The sequence below is a fragment of the Aquarana catesbeiana genome, linkage group LG08 (assembly GCF_042186555.1).
Source record: "Aquarana catesbeiana isolate 2022-GZ linkage group LG08, ASM4218655v1, whole genome shotgun sequence".
NCBI lineage: Eukaryota > Metazoa > Chordata > Amphibia > Anura > Ranidae > Aquarana > Aquarana catesbeiana.
In genome coordinates, this window is record NC_133331.1 from 140455668 (window position 1) to 140470326 (window position 14659).

At 44.2% G+C, this 14659-nt stretch overlaps 1 protein-coding gene across 1 annotated transcript in view; it reads left to right on the forward strand.

Annotated features, from left to right (window-relative positions):
* The first annotated feature begins 289 nt into the window (after positions 1-289).
* STOX1 (storkhead box 1) overlaps positions 290-14659 on the forward strand; it is a 100964-nt gene continuing 86594 nt past the window's right edge. Inside the window, exon 1 of the mRNA XM_073596475.1 lies at positions 290-655. Within this exon, the coding sequence (XP_073452576.1) occupies positions 355-655 (301 nt within the window). The 5' untranslated portion in view covers positions 290-354. The remainder of the gene's footprint in view (positions 656-14659) is intronic.

A 14659-nucleotide genomic window follows, 5' to 3' on the forward strand; every position in this document is an offset into this window, starting at 1 on the left:
ACCATATCACATTTCTGCTCTTATCCTGGGTTTGGTCATTATTGTGATAAACTTCTAAAGACTTGCGAGCAGTAATGATGAAGATCGGTAGGTGATACGTGCACACCTTACTGCCCCAGCACGGGACGAACCGCCCCTATCCCCGCCCACTTCTACTACACTCACAAAAGCCAAGGTGCTCAGCTGTGTCACGCCCCCGTCTCCGCAGCCCCCTGATTGGCTGTAGAGCAGATGGTGGCTTGGCTCGGCCCCTCAGTGCTCGCCGTCTCCTGGGCAGCGGTCAGTCATTGATCTTAGCAGTGAGGAGAACTCCGTGTTCTATGTATGTGAGCGCTCCGCTCTGAGCTCAGCACCATGTCCCGGGACAGGCCGGTCCAGCTAGCCCCATCCTCTCTATCCTTGGTTCTTTGTAAGCTGGACGGCACCGGGGAGGGCGAGAAGGGCAGCCAGGTCTTCCAGGACTTCCAGGCGGCCAACGCCAAGTGCTTCTGGAACAAGAGGCTGGTCCGAGCCGTGTGTGAGGTGTCCTTCCAGGGCTGGCTGGAGAGCTGGGTGCTGCTGGTCCAGGGGCAGAGTGCCAACCTGGAGATACTGAGGGATGCCTGGGTCAGGAGAGCCCTGAGACCCCCCAGAGGATTCATCATCACTGCATTGGGTGAGTCAGGGGGACCCTACACTGGTCTCTACACCCCTATACTACGGACCCCTGTACACCCCACTACCTGACCTCTATATACTACTGACCCCTGTACACCCCACTACCTGACCTCTATATACTACTCCCCATCTATATACTACGGACCCCTGTACACCCCACTACCTGACCTCTGTATACTGCTGACCCCTTTACACCCCACTACCTGACCTCTATATACTGCTGACCCCTGTACACCCCACTACCTGACCTCTATATACTACTCCCCATCTATATACTACTGACCCCTGTACACCCCACTACCTGACCTCTATATACTACTGACCCCTGTACACCCCACTACCTGACCTCTATATACTACTGACCCCTTTACACCCCACTACCTGACCTCTATATACTACTGACCCCTGTACACCCCACTACCTGACCTCTATATACTACTCCCCATCTATATACTACGGACCCCTGTACACCCCACTACCTGACCTCTGTATACTGCTGACCCCTTTACACCCCACTACCTGACCTCTATATACTGCTGACCCCTTTACACCCCACTACCTGACCTCTATATACTGCTGACCCCTTTACACCCCACTACCTGACCTCTATATACTGCTGACCCCTTTACACCCCACTACCTGACCTCTATATACTGCTGACCCCTGTTCACCCCACTACCTGACCTTTATATACTACTGATCCCTGTACACCCCACTACCTGCCCTCTATATACTACTGACCCCTGTACACCCCACTACCTGACCTCTATATACTACTGACCCCTGTACACCCCACTACCTGACCTCTATATACTACTCCCCATCTATATACTACGGACCCCTGTACACCCCACTACCTGACCTCTGTATACTGCTGACCCCTTTACACCCCACTACCTGCCCTCTATATACTACTGACCCCTGTACACCCCACTACCTGACCTCTATATACTACTGACCCCTGTACACCCCACTACCTGACCTCTATATACTACTCCCCATCTATATACTACGGACCCCTGTACACCCCACTACCTGACCTCTGTATACTGCTGACCCCTTTACACCCCACTACCTGACCTCTGTATACTGCTGACCCCTTTACACCCCACTACCTGACCTCTATATACTGCTGACCCCTGTTCACCCCACTACCTGACCTTTATATACTACTGATCCCTGTACACCCCACTACCTGCCCTCTATATACTACTGACCCCTGTACACCCCACTACCTGACCTCTATATACTACTCCCCATCTATATACTACGGACCCCTGTACACCCCACTACCTGACCTCTGTATACTGCTGACCCCTTTACACCCCACTACCTGACCTCTGTATACTGCTGACCCACTACCTGACCTCTATATACTACTGACCCCTGTACACCCCACTACCTGCCCTCTATATACTACGAACCCCTGTACACCCCACTACCTGCCCTCTATATACTACTCCCCATCTATATACTACTGACCCCTGTACACCCCACTACCTGACCTCTATATACTACTCCCCATCTATATACTACGAACCCCTGTACACCCCACTACCTGACCTCTATATACTACTCCCCATCTATATACTACTGACCCCTGTACACCCCACTACCTGACCTCTATATACTACTCCCCATCTATATACTACGAACCCCTGTACACCCCACTACCTGACCTCTATATACTACTGATCCCTGTACACCCCACTACCTGCCCTCTATATACTACTGATCCCTGTACACCCCACTACCTGCCCTCTATATACTACTGATCCCTGTACACCCCACTACCTGCCCTCTATATACTACTGATCCCTGTACACCCCACTACCTGCCCTCTATATACTACTGACCCCTGTACACCCCACTACCTGCCCTCTATATACTACTGACCCCTGTACACCCCACTACCTGCCCTCTATATACTACTGACCCCTGTACACCCCACTACCTGCCCTCTATATACTACTCCCCATCTATATACTACGGACCCCTGTACACCCCACTACCTGACCTCTATATACTGCTGACCCCTGTACACCCCACTACCTGACCTCTATATACTGCTGACCCCTGTTCACCCCACTACCTGACCTTTATATACTACTGATCCCTGTACACCCCACTACCTGCCCTCTATATACTACTGACCCCTGTACACCCCACTACCTGACCTCTATATACTACTCCCCATCTATATACTACGGACCCCTGTACACCCCACTACCTGACCTCTGTATACTGCTGACCCCTTTACACCCCACTACCTGACCTCTGTATACTGCTGACCCACTACCTGACCTCTATATACTACTGACCCCTGTACACCCCACTACCTGCCCTCTATATACTACGAACCCCTGTACACCCCACTACCTGCCCTCTATATACTACTCCCCATCTATATACTACTGACCCCTGTACACCCCACTACCTGACCTCTATATACTACTCCCCATCTATATACTACTGACCCCTGTACACCCCACTACCTGACCTCTATATACTACTCCCCATCTATATACTACGAACCCCTGTACACCCCACTACCTGACCTCTATATACTACTGATCCCTGTACACCCCACTACCTGCCCTCTATATACTACTGATCCCTGTACACCCCACTACCTGCCCTCTATATACTACTGATCCCTGTACACCCCACTACCTGCCCTCTATATACTACTGATCCCTGTACACCCCACTACCTGCCCTCTATATACTACTGACCCCTGTACACCCCACTACCTGCCCTCTATATACTACTGACCCCTGTACACCCCACTACCTGCCCTCTATATACTACTGACCCCTGTACACCCCACTACCTGCCCTCTATATACTACTCCCCATCTATATACTACGGACCCCTGTTCACCCCACTACCTGACCTCTGTATACTGCTGACCCCTTTACACCCCACTACCTGACCTCTGTATACTACGGACCCCTGTACACCCCACTACCTGACCTCTGTATACTACTGACCCCTGTACACCCCACTACCTGACCTCTATATACTACTGACCCCTGTACACCCCACTACCTGACCTCTATATACACTACTCCCCATCTATATACTACTCCCCATCATAGACTGACCTCTGTACATCCCGCTCCATCATTCTACTACTTGGAAAACTTGTTAAAGCACTTTGTGTTTTGTATTTATATTTTATTATATTTTCATTTAGCTCTGTAAGCGCCCATTCACACCGCTGTGATGTAAAATGTGATATGTGTTTCTAATTTGTTGTGTTAAAATGTAAGGCACTGCACCATGCATTTTGTATGCGTTTTCATCCCTTGTCACCTGGGAAAACATTGACAGGTCAATCAAAAACTGCATGAAAAAAGTGTGCTTTGTTTCATTTCTATTGAATATTATGGAAGGTGCAGTTTTTGGTGTGTTTTTTTTTTTTTTTTTTTTTTAACAGGTTCTCTCATACTGGCGCTATGTTCTAGAAAAATGTAAATCACGTTTTTGATGCGTGGGGTTTTTTTGTGCATTTTCTGGTTGCCTGACTCCCAGCATGCACCTGTGAAACATGGACATGTGACTCAAAATAACACAAACTGTGAGTTTTTGGTCTGTTCCCATAGATTTACAATGGAAAGTGTGCTGTTCAAAAAACTGCACCCAATATGGAGCATACAGGACTTTTCAGTGGTGTGTAGTGTTACATAGGATTTAAAGAGGAATATTTTTCATGCGCTTTTGTCGTGCTGGAAAGGTGTGTTTTTTAGTGTGGCAAAAAGTGCAAAAAATACATATTTGCTTTTTTTTTTTTTTTTTTTTTTTTTTACATATCTTAATGCAGCTGCCTAGTTTTCAGTAGAGACATTGACAGAAATGCGTGAACATGCACTGGGTTCAGATCCATAATGCAAAACCCAAAAATCTGCATCTGAGGACAGGTATGCCAGATGCAGGTATTGGTACTGATCATTACACAGGAGCTTCTGCGCTAGAAAAACATGTGTGATAAGTAGAATTTAGGGCTATATTCACATGGGCAGGAAACGTTTTACGGCTCCCATTACACGTGTGTGTGTTGTGTGTGGTTTTTTTTTTTTTTTTTTTTTTTTAATCCTACCACAGAAGTTCCTGCATAATGATCAGTGAATACTGGCATAAAATTGCTGCCCCCCAAATACCTCCATCTGGCATATGTGACTGGCAGCTGACAGAATTTTATGATGATACTGATATATGAACATCAGATTCTTGGCAGAAAGAAAAAAAAAAAAAAAAGCGAGGGGGAATACTATAAAGTGTCACTTGAGTGACTGAGGCTGCTAATATAACATCCATGAGGGTGGCGCCTAGTAGCAGCATTCAGATCTTTTTGGACGTCTACACAAGGGAGGCTTTTACAGGTAAAAAAAGTGTGTTTGTTGTGTTTTTTTTTTTTTTTTTTCTTTACCCCTGAAATGTTTGGTTCCTCCTTCGATCATGTACTGGCCCCACCTTCTCATTATTCTGGGTACTGACGTCTTGTGTGTATTTATGAACATCAGCTGCTTCATGGCTCAGTGGTGCATGTACATGAAAGTGTTCTTTTGGATATAGATTGGAAATAACAGCGTAGTCAATGCTCCTGTTGTATGCTTAATGTGATATGGCATCTATGGATCTTTACAAAGATTAATGTTGAAATGAATGGTCTGATGGTGTCTGGCTTTAGTGACTTGGTGAGGAATTCTCTAAATATAAATTTGCCACAGATTATACAGACCAGTAGGCATGTACAAGGCATGAGGAAATATGGGCCTGCATTCAATACTCTGGGGCCACCTTAACGACTTTGCAGTTCGTTAGCATGCATTGCTTTGAAGCATACAGCCATGGCCAAAAATATTGGCAGCCCCGCACCTGTCAGATAATGTACCACTTTGCCCAGAAAATTGTTGCAATTACAAATATTTAGGCATTCTTGTGTTAATTTCTTTTGTTTGTACTGTATTGGTATAACACACAAATCCAAATCTGCCCCTGTTCACATCGGGCAGATATGACATGCGGAGGCTATTGCCGGCAATGGCACCATCTTAATCAGTGTGACGCCAACTTTGTGGTGCCGCACTGATTCCCAAAAGTAGTTCCTGCACTACTTTTATTTCAATAGACATCTGTGCATGAACCCGCACAGATGTCTCTCAAATCGCCCTGAAGTCGGACTGAAATTCCAGTTTGAAATCGTGCTAGTTCAGCTGAACTTGCATGACTTCAAACCCGCATTCAGTGTGAACCCCTAGGCTCTGACACATTCCACGCAAAAGTCTAAAACTGGACTGGGCAAAATTATTGACACCTTCCTAAAATTGTAAGAAATAATTACATTCCAAATTTGTGATGCTCCTGTAATTTGTAATAGAACTCACCTGTATCGATAAACCTCTTGGCACCGGCCGCACACAAATATGCACTGAGTGGTCGCATATTTGCATGCATTAGTGCAAATACAGCTGTGCCAAAAACGCACTCCTAGCACAGTTACCGGCGGTTAATGGAAAGCTCCCAATTATGCGACCGCAGTGACAGCCAATCAGTGGTCACATGATCATAACCCCTCCCAGCATCCTTAACCCATTAAAGGGCTGGGAGGCATCGGCTCAAAGGGGTTACCATGTGCTGACAATATAGAAATCACACCGGCAACCAGGTAAAATGGTAAAATGGGCACTGGATGTCTTGACCATGTGCATGGCATTATGAAATCTGAAAACTATCAAAGAATTCTGGGGTGCATTGTAGAGCCCAGTGTCAGAAAGTTGGGTCTCCCTCAGAGGTAATGGGGCTTACAGCAGGACAATGACCCAAAGCACACGTCGAAAAGCACCCAGAAATGGTTTAAGAGAAAGCGCTGGAGAGTACTGAACTGGCCAGCAATGAGTCCAGATCTAAATCCCATAGAGCACCTGTGGAGAGATCTCCAAACAGCAGTTGGGGAAAAGGAGCCCTTCCAATCATCTGAGGGATATGGAGCAGTTGGCAAAAGAGGTGTAAGAAACTCATTGGAGGTTATAGGAAGCAATTGATTTCAGTTATTTGTCTTCCAACGGGTGAGCTACCAAATATTAAATTGAGGGTACCAATCATTTTGTCCAGTCCATTGTTGTTTTGCGTGGAAAGTGTCAGATTTGGCTTTTTGTTTCTCCACTTTGTGCCATACCAATACAAACAAAGGGAAAAAAAAACATAATGCCGAAACATTTTGTTCCAACAATTTTCTGGGTGCAGTGGTGCATTAGCTGACAAATGCAGGGGTGCCAATTTATTTGGCCATGTCTGTAACTGAGCTTAGGCTCACGCTAATCTGGTCAGGAAATCCAGTGATCTGTGTGTTTTTTCCTCACATCATTCAGATCGCACTGCACTTGTGATCTGGAGTGGGTGTCAGTGCAATCTTAACGACACCCCAAACGCAAGTTGCAAACGGTGTGTTTGCCTGCACCTGATTGCATGGCACAAATGTACCGTGCGGTTCCAAAATTAGTGCATGCACGACTTTGGTGCGATACAGTCTGAGCCCATGCAAAATGAATAGGCTCAAATCGGACCGCACTGAGTGTCATGTGCATTGAATGGGAATGCGGTGCAGCTTGGTGTTTGTTCAAAGCAAAAAAAAAAGCGGTGAGTAATTAGAACGTCTGTCAGGTTTTTATTGCAACCTAATGCAGCCAGTGGAGCGGTCCGGGGATTTGTATTCCCTGTTCACCCCCCCCTTCTTTCTGCAGGGCTTCTGCGGCAGATCAGAGTGATTGGTTAACACTGGCACAGAGCATTGCTCTGATCTGGCCTGGAATACTTTCACAAAGAAAGGGAGACTGGGAGGGATTTTAAACCCCAGACTGCTGTAGGTGCAGGCATCCTTAGGTGGTAACAGCTTAGTCCTGGGACCAGTTTGACATTTACACCTGCTATAGTTATAGAAGTGCCTTGGTAGCTGAGTGATTGCTTTCACTTGTTGCCTACAAATTTAGTAGTTTAGCCTATGCCCAATTCCCCCCCCCTCATCTTCTGTTACCCACTGTGTACACGGGGCTTGTCACTCTCTATATAATCATTAAGAATGCGCTCCGGAGCTCATCCTTAATAATCATGCATTTCAAGGCAGGATTAGTGTTGTCCTGAGTAGCGGTCAGCACATTTATTGGGAAGGTGTGTCCAGTACACAAGTGCAATACCTTTTCATCTGTAAAAGTCAAAGCCCTCTTTCTGCCTCTTTGGTGTGAATTAGTTTGTTCATCTGCTGACACAGCTTGTCTGTGACCGTTGAGTCCGTCGCTATGAGTGTCTCTTGGAATTCTTCCAAAGTGTGCAGAAAACTGTGTGTAATTGGCCACACACATCAGTTTGTTCACATTTAATGGAGACGCTGGGCTTAGTTTAACGAAGTGGAATTTACTCAGTCTTGTTGGGTAACAACCAGTCATACTATTTACTCCTTTCATCCTTGTGTGTTTTACTGGTAGCCTGCAGATGAGAATTTAAAGCGGGTGTAAAGGTGTTTTAATTATATAAAAAAAATATCAAAACAAAAAATGGTATAATTAACTGCTTTGTGCAATGGTATTGCTTAGTGGCCCCAAACCTCATCTTCTGGGGTTCCCCACTAGTGCTCTCTGGTCCTCTTCTGTGTGTTCCCCCTATAGAAAGCCCCATGCTATGGGGACACACCTGTGGGCTTGTTTCTGAGTCGGGCTGTGCGTTCATAGACACACACAGCTCAGCCCTGCCTCCTGCCTCACAGGACTTGATTGACAGAAACAGCCAATGGCTCCTCCTGCTGCCTCTGTGTCCTGTCAGGAAAGGAAGAGAGACCAACCCTGGTGCAGACAGGCACTATGCTGGATTGAGAGAGGATTTAGGTAAGTGTATAGGGAGGCGATACTACTGGGACATTTTTTACCTTCATGCAGGGAGTGAATTAGGGTAAAAAAATGTCTTGACTTTATAACCACATTAAGCCCCCGCTCACACCGGTGTGGCTTTGAAATCGTGCTATTTTGAAGCTGCACATCAGTGTGATTTGCACTGCCAATTTCATTGTGACTTCATACAACAGAAGTCTATGCAAGTTGCAATGAAATCTGCAAAAAGTAGTGCAGGAAGATTTTGTGGCATTAATCGCATCAATTTGAACAATTTTTAATTGCCGAAAATGGGGTGCGACTTGTAGTGTAAATTGACAGTTCCAAATCGCACTGGTGTGAACAGGGGCTAACGTGTATCTAAACCCTAAAGCAAAAGTGTAATATATTTCAGTTAAGATATCTCTAAGGCTATATTCATACTGCTCCAATCCAATTTTGATCCATCTTTCAGTGCAATTATGTAGTGCAACTTGAAATGGGTTTGTATATTTTATGAGTCAAAAATTGTGCTGGAATTGCACCAAAGTAGTAGAGGAACCTTTTCCAAAATTGCACTGTGCTAGTTGCATTGATGTGAATGGGCACTATTGAAAACAATATGATTTCCATTGTTATGTGATTATATGCAACTCAAGCTGTATCTCAGATCTCACTAGTGTGAACGGAGCCTAAATGTGTTGGCTACGTTCGTTTTATTTTTTATAGACTTTTTTTTTTTACTTTTTTTTTCTCCTTGTCACCCTGTCAGCAAAAGTGGATGTTAGAGGGTCGAGGCAACCCATTTACTACTTACAGGGGTGCTTACAATGAATGATCGGCTTTTATTCATTTATGTAAAATTTTTATCCCAAAAGGGAAAAAATTTATTTTTATTATTTTTTTTTTTGCTTTCACTGCTTAAAGTAGAATTAAAGCTGATCTCTAGCTTTTAGTGAAATATTATTAATTTTTTTTTTTTTTTTTTGTAGTTTGTTTAGACCAAGCTCATCCAAACTACTTCAGTACTGGATGTGCCCACTGTGTGCGTTGTGTTGCCTTAGCTACCCTGTTTCCCCGAAAATAAGACCTAGTGTGATTGTCGGTGATGGCTGTAATATAAGCCCTAGTTAAAATCCTTATAGGTCTTATTTTCAGGTTAGGGCTTGTTTTAGGGGAAACGGGGTAGGGCTTATTTGGGGGGGTAGGGCTTATATTGCAGCCATCACTGACTATCACGCTAGGTCTTCTTTTTGGGGAAACAGGGTAGATATGGTATAAAGCTCTGTGTTCTGGCTGTGGCATGTAAACTTACCATCTCACTCCCGGGACAAACTAGAGTTGGTCTGGGTGTTGCTCAGCCATTCACAGAAAGGTTTGTGTTCTATGAATGAATTCAAAGCTTCCTCTGAATGACACTACCCTCTTCACAACAGGGTTTGACAATGCTGATGTCTAAGGGTGGTTCTGTTGCTTAGAGTGAGCTCAGCACACCTTAAGACGGGAAGTGTTACAGACTGGATCATCAGGGGGGGAAAAAGGGCAAAAAAAACTAAAGATTAAAACAAATTTGTGCCACAATAAGCAGATTCTCTGAAACTATTCTCTTGATAAATGAGCCTGGCCACATCCATGAGTTAGTGTCTGTACAGGCGGTAGATCGCCTCTCACTGCCTCCTGTAGCCCCTTGAACTCTGCTCTAGCATGCTGCAACTACATGTTGCACATGGTTGAGGGTTGCCCCCTTTCAGTTAAATGGGTTGCGTTCAGTGGGTGGTACTGAATGCAACATTGTGTGACACCTTCATATAACATATTTATTAAAAATACCAGTAAAATGCAGCACTCACAAACCACCCTTTGAGACCTGCTCAGGCTGCCTCCAAGCTAAAACCCTTTTTTAGCATGCAGGCTTCTGTATGTTTGCTGGGTGGTACATCAGTTTTGATAGAGCTTTATTGGAAGTGTACACTGCATTCAGGTATCAACAGTGCAGTAACTTCCAGTGCACTGTGTAAAATTGTATGTCTGCTTTTTTAAAAATGACACCAGGGCTGTGGTGTAATCCGGGTACACAGAAGACAATGCAGTCACCAGCACTGATCCTGTCACAACATGTAGATGAACAAGTCTATTTTTTTCACGGAAGGGCAAATTTAAAATGTCAAATGACAATGGAGACGTGCTTTTCATCCATAGATGCCTAGGTCAACATAGTCAGCAGATACTTGGCTGAATTCCCTAAACCATAACAATCATTTGCTACCATGACTTGTTTTCAGCAATGAAGCCAATTAGAGCAGAAAATAACAGCCATATGGCTAAAAATGACCGCCATGGCTTAGTGAGTTGAGCTCAATGTCTGGTATGTTTGTTGAGGCACCAACTGCTTGGAACACTTGTCCAGTTCTTGACAAATTTTTCATTCCTATCGCTGGAAACCTTAAAGAGGCCCGGTCGTGAACTTTAAACACATGCTCAAAGATATACCCTTTAAAAGCGGACAATGCCAAACACCACTTTGTTCAAGTGGAATGGTTCCCCAAAAGTCAATAGACAACTAAGACTTCTCAGAGTGCTGGTCCCCTGTGTCTCCCGAAGTACTTGGTGGTTCCTCCTGGTGACTGGCACGTTGCCACACAGTAGTGATGCACAGGCATCTAGAAAGGGATGTCTGTACAGTTTTTTTTTTTTTTTTTTGTAGGGTTATTGTCTGAGTTTTTTAAATTATTTACTGGGTCACTTTTAAATTACACCACTAGTATTTTCATAAGGAGAGGTCAACAATCAATCGCAGCATACATAACTTTCTCAATACGGGTTTGCTTTGCAGAGCAATCATGCAGTTTCCAGAAACTGTTGACTTATTGTTCCCCAGATGAGAAGAGCACCACTGCTTCCAGCAATGCAGCTCACTTGTAATGTCTTATGTGCCTCCCAGTAACCACAAAGCCCTTCCTGCAGGCGGATCTATCCACCATGTCTAATGTATGTGGCTGCAGAGATCTGCTTTCAGACTGTAATTACAAAAGTGAATCCTCATGCTGGGCAGTAAAAGCAGGGTAAGCCTTTCATGTAGTTTGTTCCTGTATGCAACTTGATATCTGAAAGAGGATTTACATAACAATCAGCTTGTAATGAGATGTACCACTGTATGTCTCTGCTGTCTGACCTGCACTTGACAGCTGTTTATCACTGTGTGTATAGACTAGATAAAATAGTTCGAAAAAACGTTTGTTTTTGATAAAGATCTGTCGAACGACAGTGTGTTAGCGCCATCATATCAAATTGTTTTCCACATTCTCAATCAATATCGACATAAATGGTAACTTTTTTGTCAATCAATGCGCTGTACATTTTTTCGAACTATTTGCGCTTGATTTCCCTACTAATTTTTAGAAAATTGTTCGCTTTATGCAGCAAAATTCAGACCTCTTTCTTTTGGCAGAAACCTTTGCTTTTCGAGAATCTAAGTGCGCCCACTAATGTTTCTAAAGTCGAACAATCGGGCTTATCAAATGTGTTTTTGTTTTTTTTTTTTTTTTTTTTTCAGTAGATTTTCTATCCATGTATGACCAGCTTTAGAGATTAACTTCAGTACAACCAGCCTGTCCATAGACTGATTGAAACCTACTAAATTTTGATCAGTCTATGGTCGGCTTTACTCTGGATGGATGGACAGATATACTGCCATCACACAGCTGGACATTGTGCACATTATTTTGAAATGTGCTGGGAAAATTACAATTCTTTTATGTGTCGTACTGTCTCCATCCGTGCAAAGAGCAGAAGTCCCTGACTTCCCCAGTGAAAGATCATTAATCACTATGGGATGCTAGTGTATATGGAAGTGCTTTACATTGGTGGGAATAACTAACAAATTGTTGCTCAATACAGATGATTATCTCCATGTTATACACTGGCTATGGCTGTATTTTAATGGTGTTTTATAGATGTACAAATGAAGACTGCAAATATTTTATTTTTTATATTTTTGTATATAACCCCTTTGTGGCACGTTTAAAGTCCCAATTGGTTATTCCCTCCTTAATGGCTGTTGTGGGGGAGACCCATTTATTGTTAGGGATGGTGCCCATTGTGCTTATTAACAGAAGGGCCCCTCCATCTTAAAGTGATTGTAAAGTCCCGTGTTTTGTTATTTTAATTGAAAAGAAGAAAAAAAAAACCTGTTGTACTTACCTGCTCTGTGCAGTTGGTTTTGCACAGAGCAGCCCAGATCCTCCTCCTCTTCTCAGGTCCTTGGCTGGAGCTCCTGGCCCCTCCCTTCTGTTGAGTGCCCCGGCAGCAAGCACCTTGCTATGGAGGCACCCGAGCCTCAGCTCCGTGTGTCCATTCAGACACGGAGCTGTGTTTTGACCTCGCCCCCTCTCTCTCCTGATTGGCTAACTGAGTTTGATTCACAGCAGCGGGTGCCAAACGTGAGGGAGAGTTCCGGGCGGCCGAGGGACTCGTGGACATCGCTGGATAGAGATGGGGCTCAGGTAAGTATTAGGGGGGCTGCTGCACACAGAAGGTATTTTATCTTGATGCATTAAGATAAAAAAAAAAGCCTGACTTTACAACAGCTCTAAGCCAGCCATAGATGGTTCAAATCTCAGGCGGTTCAGCAGGGACTGGCTGAGATTCAAACTATCTATTGATAGGTTGATTGCAATTTTTGCCAACTCCATAGACGCTAGCAATAATCAATATGTTCTCCCTGCTAACAAAAAGCCAATCGGGAGTGCATGTCCCCAGAGAGCCAAGGCTCTTGCGGACGTCGGTGGATCAAGAGGAAGATCAGGTTCGGGTTAGGGCGGCGGCTGCTGAACGCGGGTTTATCTTCATGCATAGAATGCTTGCAGATAAAAAAAAATCTTGTGCTTTTACAACCACTTTAGAGTACATAAACCATAGACATTAAGTTCACATTAGTTTGTCTCTTAAAGTTCATCTTCTTTCAGCTGTCAGTTTGTAAACAAATTTGGTGCAATCTACATGTGTAATGTACAATAGTGGTGGTCATCACCATCTAACGGCAGAGTTGCACACTACTTGGCTCAATGTCATCCCACTAGAGCATGTGTACAAGAAACCTGTGAGGGGGACCCCAAGATTTCATCTGCCTAGGGGCCTCCACAAAGTTTTGTGGTGGGCCAGTTGCTGCTGTGCATGACTTGAAGACCAGACAGATTTTCCCACTTAGTAAGTATATTTGTTGGTGTTAGGGTTTGTATGGTCATATGACACCAGTTCTAGAAAGCCAGCCAAGAGTTACCTGTACCACATAATTCAGCTATATGATCTGTAAATGTAAGGAATAATATATTCTGTTCTCGTAGGTAGTGCGTGATGTGATCAGCATAGTCCGTATTCAGAGGCGTGTTTTGTATAGCGCTGGTAACATAATCTGACTGCCTGCTGCTTGTACTGTTTGTTCTTGTCTATTGGCCTACGAGGTACTGGAGAAGTCCAACCATTTTGTTGTGTGTTCCCAGTATAAATAAGGAAGTTGGTTCATGTATTTCAGTGTAATCCTAGCTTGAATTGTAACCGAGAGTTCATAAATATAGAGCTTAAATAACAAACACTCAGAGTTAAATTTCAATTAAACAAGATAAAGTTCTTATCTTTGCTTGAAATGTCTTCCTTCACATATTACCTACTCTGTCATATACTCCAAGCAATGCAGAGCCTCTTTTAGCTTACAATGGTTGATGAGAAAAGCATCAGCCAAACAAGCAGTGACTGGAGGCTGGGAGGTGAGGACACAGAAAACAACATTTATTGGAACTGGTCACCTGATTATCTGCTAGGGATGCACCGATACCTTAATTTTATCGGCAAGTACAAGTACCGATACTTTTGGTCGCATATTCGCTGTTACCAAGTACCGATACTTTGCGATGTGATTTGCATCCATACAAAATGGACACAAATCACACTGCAAAGAATCTCATGCAATTTAAACAGCAATGCGCCGTGATTCCTGTCCGAATTGCATGTGGTTTCCCCACCGCTCCTGTGAACCCAGGCTTGTCATAGTGATTTCAGCCTGGGTTCACACAGGAGCAGTGCGGGAAACCGTATGCAATACGGACAGGAATCGCACCACAATTGCATGCAGTTCTTTGCAGTAC